The sequence below is a fragment of the Vicia villosa genome, linkage group LG2 (assembly GCF_029867415.1).
Source record: "Vicia villosa cultivar HV-30 ecotype Madison, WI linkage group LG2, Vvil1.0, whole genome shotgun sequence".
NCBI classification, from domain to species: Eukaryota; Viridiplantae; Streptophyta; class Magnoliopsida; order Fabales; family Fabaceae; genus Vicia; species Vicia villosa.
This window is the reverse complement of record NC_081181.1, coordinates 157,796,359-157,801,655: the sequence shown is the minus strand read 5'-3', so window position 1 is coordinate 157,801,655 and position 5,297 is coordinate 157,796,359. Positions and strand designations below refer to the sequence as shown.

The window sequence follows — 5,297 nt, the reverse complement described above, 5'->3', positions numbered from 1 at the left end:
ATTGTTATCATCTTGACTAATTCAAATAATATAATCGTTTAAAAAATTATCGTGTGTCATGAGATGACTAAATATAGATATGTGTATGATGAGATGGCCAAAAAGAGATAAAGAAAGAGGTATTTATAAAGAAGAACAAAAATGTTAATATAAATATGAATTAATATATATTTGGGAGTTATAAAATATTAATTAATATGAATTATATTATATTATATTAATGTGATTAATGAAATACTCCACCATTTTTTTTTGGTGAGATAATACTCTACCAATTTAACAAAATATGAGGTGAGTTGATTAATGATGGTTAAATTCTATTTAACAAAATTCATAATTATAGCATCTTATAATCCACCGTTTTTTTTTTGTGAGAATTTATTCTGCCGTTTCTGCAAAATATATTTAGTAATAAAAGAATTGACTTGGAGTTAGTGCGGAGAATTTAAAAAAAAAAAGTGTAACACAAAAATTATTTTTTAATATTCATAATTTTTTTATTTCAATTGTTTACCAATTATTATTACTTACAGTTATATATTTTTTAATTTAAATAAAATATTAATAATCATTTATGACAATGATCTTTTTATAAAATTAATTAATTAATAACTGGAAAAATTGAATGAAATTAGTAAAAATTTTAGTTTTTTATTATAATTTTTAAAATGTAATAATATTATGAATTATATGTTTAATTTTTAGATTTGTAACTCAAAAAGTTATGGTTGAGTGATTTATTAAAAATTAATAAAAAAAATTATCCATTATTAATTTAATGGTCCATTAATTGAAGAGGTGAGTGATGAAAAGAAATTTCTTATTTTTTATTTCTTTTCTATTATAAATTATTTATATAAAAATTGTCATTTTACGTGATCGACATAATATTTATGTTTTGAATAAGAAAAAAAATATTGTATAGAAGAAAGATATGTTTAACTTAAATTTTAAAAATGATAAATTTATATTATATATATATATATATATATGTATGTATATATATATATATAATAAAAAATAATTAATTATTTTAATAAATTTTTTCATTAATATTATTTCATAATTTTTTTCATTAATATTATAGTATTAATTATATTATTATTATTTTGTTTATTATTATTGTTTTTATTATTATTATTATTATTATTATTATTTATTTATTTATTTTGAATATAGGGATAAATTAGTAAAAACACAATTAGGGTTTATGCTAAGAGTTGCTACTAAGGTGACATGTGGCTAGGGTTGCCATCATGACAACATTGGATTTATATTAAGTGTATGTTTGGTTTGGCTTTTGGAATGGTCAAAAGCACTTCTATAGATGTAGAATTGATTTTGAGTGATTTAAAGATGTTTGTTTAGGCAAAAGTAGAATTGATTCTGTCTCCAGAATTGATTCTACTTGAAGCTAGAATTTGTAGCTTCTGCCTCCAGAATTGATTCTGGATGTTTTTTACACTGAAATTTATTATTCAACTCACTTTTACATAAATGTATCCAAACATAAATCAATTCTGCTAAACTCAATTCTGATAGAATCTTCTACCAAACTCAATTCTACTAGAATCAATTCTGTGCACCGCCAATCCAAACACACCCTAAGTAGATAAAAAAATAGTAAGAAAAATTGGTGGAGTGACATGTCAACAATATTAAATGTGAAGTGAATGAGATTTAAGCAAGATTTAGAATAATTCTTTTTATCCCTGGAATTAGAAAAGTTTAAACATTTAATTAAAAAGGTTAAACGTGGAATTTTTAACTACTTAGATTTTAATAGATAGAGATTTTGAGAAGTTTCCTTTTGAAAAAAATAGAAATATGTAGTATAATTTAATCTTTTAACTAAAATATTTAATAATATTTATCTCATAATTAATATTCATTAATTTTTAAATTTATTTATGTTAATCAATTTAGTCTATTTTGTTAATTTTTAATTAAACGTCTTATATACCCGTGCATTGCACGCGTAAATTTTATTGAACTTTTATATATAAATATTAAAGTTTTAAAAAAACAAATATGTTCATCTGATTTTGTTTTGTATCAATTGCATTTTTTATAAAATAATTAGCAATGATTTAATAATTTGTATTTTTATAATATAATTGAAAAACGGGAAATTAAAGGGTAAAAACGGGAAATTAGCAATAATTTGTATATATATATATATATATATATATATATATATATATATATATATTTATTTATTTATTTAGTATAATTGAACTTTAATATTTTAACTAAAATGTTTAATAATATTGATTTCATAATTAATATTCATAATTTAAGATTTTTTAAATTTATTTATGTTAATCAATTTAGTCTATTTCGTTAATTTTTAACTAGACGTTATATATACCCGTGCATTGCACACGTAAATTTTATTGAAACTTTATATACAAATATTAAAGTTTTAAAAAACAAGTATGGTGTTCTAATTTTGTTTTGTATCAATTGCATCTTTTCTAAAAATAAATTAGCAATGATTTAATAATTTATATTTTTTAATATAATTTAAAAACGGAAAATTAAAGGGTAAAAAAAAAGTAAAATAGAGAAATTAAAAAATTAAAATTATTATTTGTATAAAAAAATTAAAATTATTATTGGTATAAAAATGCTCACATATTAATCTATGATTACAAATGAATTAATATTACAAATAAATTTAAAAATTAATATGTTGTATATTGAGATATGTCATTGTTGGGAAAGTTACTTGTGTTGTGACTATTGTGAGGTATAACTGATTATTGTGATAGCAATGTTATAATTGTTGACTAAATTTAACGTAAAGGATTAGACTAACAAAACAGTTTTTAATGGACTAAAATGTAATGTTTGTTAGATAAGGGACTAAAATATAATTTGAAATTAAGTTAAAAGACTGTCCCATTAATTAAACCTATTTTGTATGTTGATAATATTTTTCTATCCTTTTGGTTTTCTATCCTTTTGGTTTCCTCCCTAGGGCGGTGGTTTTATAAGATTGAGTTTTGTACATCATATACTCTATTGGTGGGATTCACATGTCACCCCCTCTAAGATTGAGTTTTGTACATATAGTGAAAAAGAAGTTATGATCCCTTTCAAAGGAAATCAAATCATTTGAGGAATATCCTTGAAACGTGACAACCAATTCTTTTATGGATTTTAGACTTTAGCCTTGATTTATTGTATAAATGTAATTAACCTATCTGTCATTCGGGCCCTAAGTTAGCACTTATCATACTTGTTGCGACTTTTTCCTTCACTTCGTAGAATTTTCTTAATAATTTCTCTTATTGTTCAACTGTCTCTGCAATACTAATTACTCTATAAGAATAAGTTTTGCTTACTATAAAACTTAACATACATAACTTTTTTTTATTGAGAGAGGGGGAAAAGTACATGAGAAGTAAAAAAAGTTGAAATATGAACAAAGAAATACAAATACACAAGGTTAACATACCAACCTAGATTCATGTGAATTCCACAACATAATAAAAGCATAACATATGAGCTACTTAACTATTGTCATTGACAACATCATGTAACTTTGTTTCCAATATTTGAGAACAAATGTGCCCCATAGTATGGTAGAAAGATAGTAGGTCAGATAATTGCTCAATTGACATTTTCTCCATCACATTGTTTGCCTTTTTTTCTCTTTCCTCATTTTGCTTCAATCTCTCAACGCATGACCTTGCATTCCTGACTGTTGCTTCCATTTGCTTTAACCGATTCTCTTGTAGAACACTTATTGCCGTTTTTGACTACATGGTGTAAAAATTCAAACAAACTATGTTATATACGTCACATTAATTTCTATAGTTAGAGAGTACAAAATGAAAATATGTCGGTGGAAATTTCATGTTTATCACAATATTTTCTAATGAATTAATGCTGATAAATCCAAAAATATAGTCACTCCCAGAATCTTCAACAACAATTGAAACTCTATCAAGTATATTTTATTGCAATTCTTCGAAATATCGAAGATAATCGAAGATTATAAATGCGACTATTACTACAATTTTATATGTATAATTTGTTACCTCGAGAAATTTGGCTCCAACTTCAATTTCGGCTTCTTTTAACAAACATTTCCCACGCCCTATGGCGTATAGGTTTTTCGTAACCGAAAAGCTTCTCATAATAATCTTTCTTTTGTTCTTCAATTCCTTATTTAGTTTCATAGGTTTTGGCAAAGATGTTAAAATATTCTGTCTTTTTTGATAAGCAACCACTGCCTTCACAAATTCCTACATATTTTCCACAAAATCAAATTTCAAAATTTCATCAAAATTAGGACTAATTTATAATTATATAATTAATTAACATTGCATTTACCTTATAGGCAAATGTGCATCCAGGGTAATCAAAATCCTCTGAATTAGGTTTTCTCATACGCTCAGGATGAAATTGCAAACCCATAACAAACTTACCCTCATCTGGATTATAACCATAAGGATCATAAAACCCTTCAATTAAACCATCATTAGCAAAAGCCATTGGAACAAAACCATGTGCCAATTTCTTAACTCCTTGATGATGATAACTGTTAACCAAAATCTTATCATTTTCCAACAAAGAATCCTTAAACCAATCAAACAAAGGTGTGTTTTCAACAACCTTAATAACATGTCTATGATCATCATAATCATCATAGTTTACATGCATCACATACTTACTTTCGCAGTTTTTCGAAAGCTCTTTTGTTATGTCCCTATAAAGGGTACCCCCAGAAGCAACATTAAGGACTTGTGAGCCTCTACAAATTCCTAAGTAAGGAATGTTTCTTTTAAGACAAAGCTTTGCTAAGGTTAGTTCAATTGAATCTTTTTCTTTATCAATTGTTGTGTCACTTGAATGAAGGTTTTTGATTTCTTCTATCTCTTCATGGGAAAGAGCACATGTTGTGTGATTTTGTTCGTACCATGATGGGTCTATGTCTTCTCCTTCACATAGAAGAACACCATGAATTGGTTCGAAACTTTTTAGTAACATGTTTATACCTGAAACACGAGGTACAATAACTGGTACTGCACCATTTGCTACTATAAGATCAAGGTGATACTCTCCTGAAAATAAAATAAGATTTAGTCGCATTACAATTACAAAATATTTATATACATTTTGAAAAGCATGAAATAAAGTAACTTACCGACGAAATCGACGAACTTGTTCTTACGAATGGTTCGTCTAGAAACGATTAGAACACGAGGAAGAATGGGAGACATTGTTTTGTGAAGAAATTTGGTGATTATTTTGTGTAGTTAGAGACTAATAACTTGAAACTTGCA

At 25.2% G+C, this 5,297-nt stretch overlaps 1 protein-coding gene across 1 annotated transcript; it reads right to left on the bottom strand.

Moving 5' to 3' along the window:
• Positions 1-3,403: 3,403 nt before the first annotated feature.
• LOC131647195 (putative glutamine amidotransferase GAT1_2.1) lies at positions 3,404-5,297 on the bottom strand. The gene is made up of 4 exons (XM_058917107.1): positions 5,159-5,297; positions 4,345-5,075; positions 4,050-4,256; positions 3,404-3,767 (listed from the first exon to the last, which is right to left on the bottom strand). The coding sequence occupies exons 1-4, from the start codon at positions 5,232-5,234 to the stop codon at positions 3,519-3,521; spliced, it is 1,263 nt and encodes a 420-aa protein (XP_058773090.1). The 5' UTR covers positions 5,235-5,297; the 3' UTR covers positions 3,404-3,518.

What these genes read in the sequence shown, in the direction of transcription:
- LOC131647195 (XM_058917107.1), bottom strand. Translation starts at nt 5,234, where the DNA reads ATGTCTCCCATTCTTCCTCGTGTTCTAATCGTTTCTAGACGAACCATT. An exon ending in CAAGTTCGTCGATTTCGTCG is followed by an intron (nt 5,076 to 5,158) that starts GTAAGTTACTTT and finishes TTTTATTTTCAG; the next exon opens with GAGAGTATCACCTTGATCTT. An exon ending in GATGCACATTTGCCTATAAG is followed by an intron (nt 4,257 to 4,344) that starts GTAAATGCAATG and finishes GAAAATATGTAG; the next exon opens with GAATTTGTGAAGGCAGTGGT.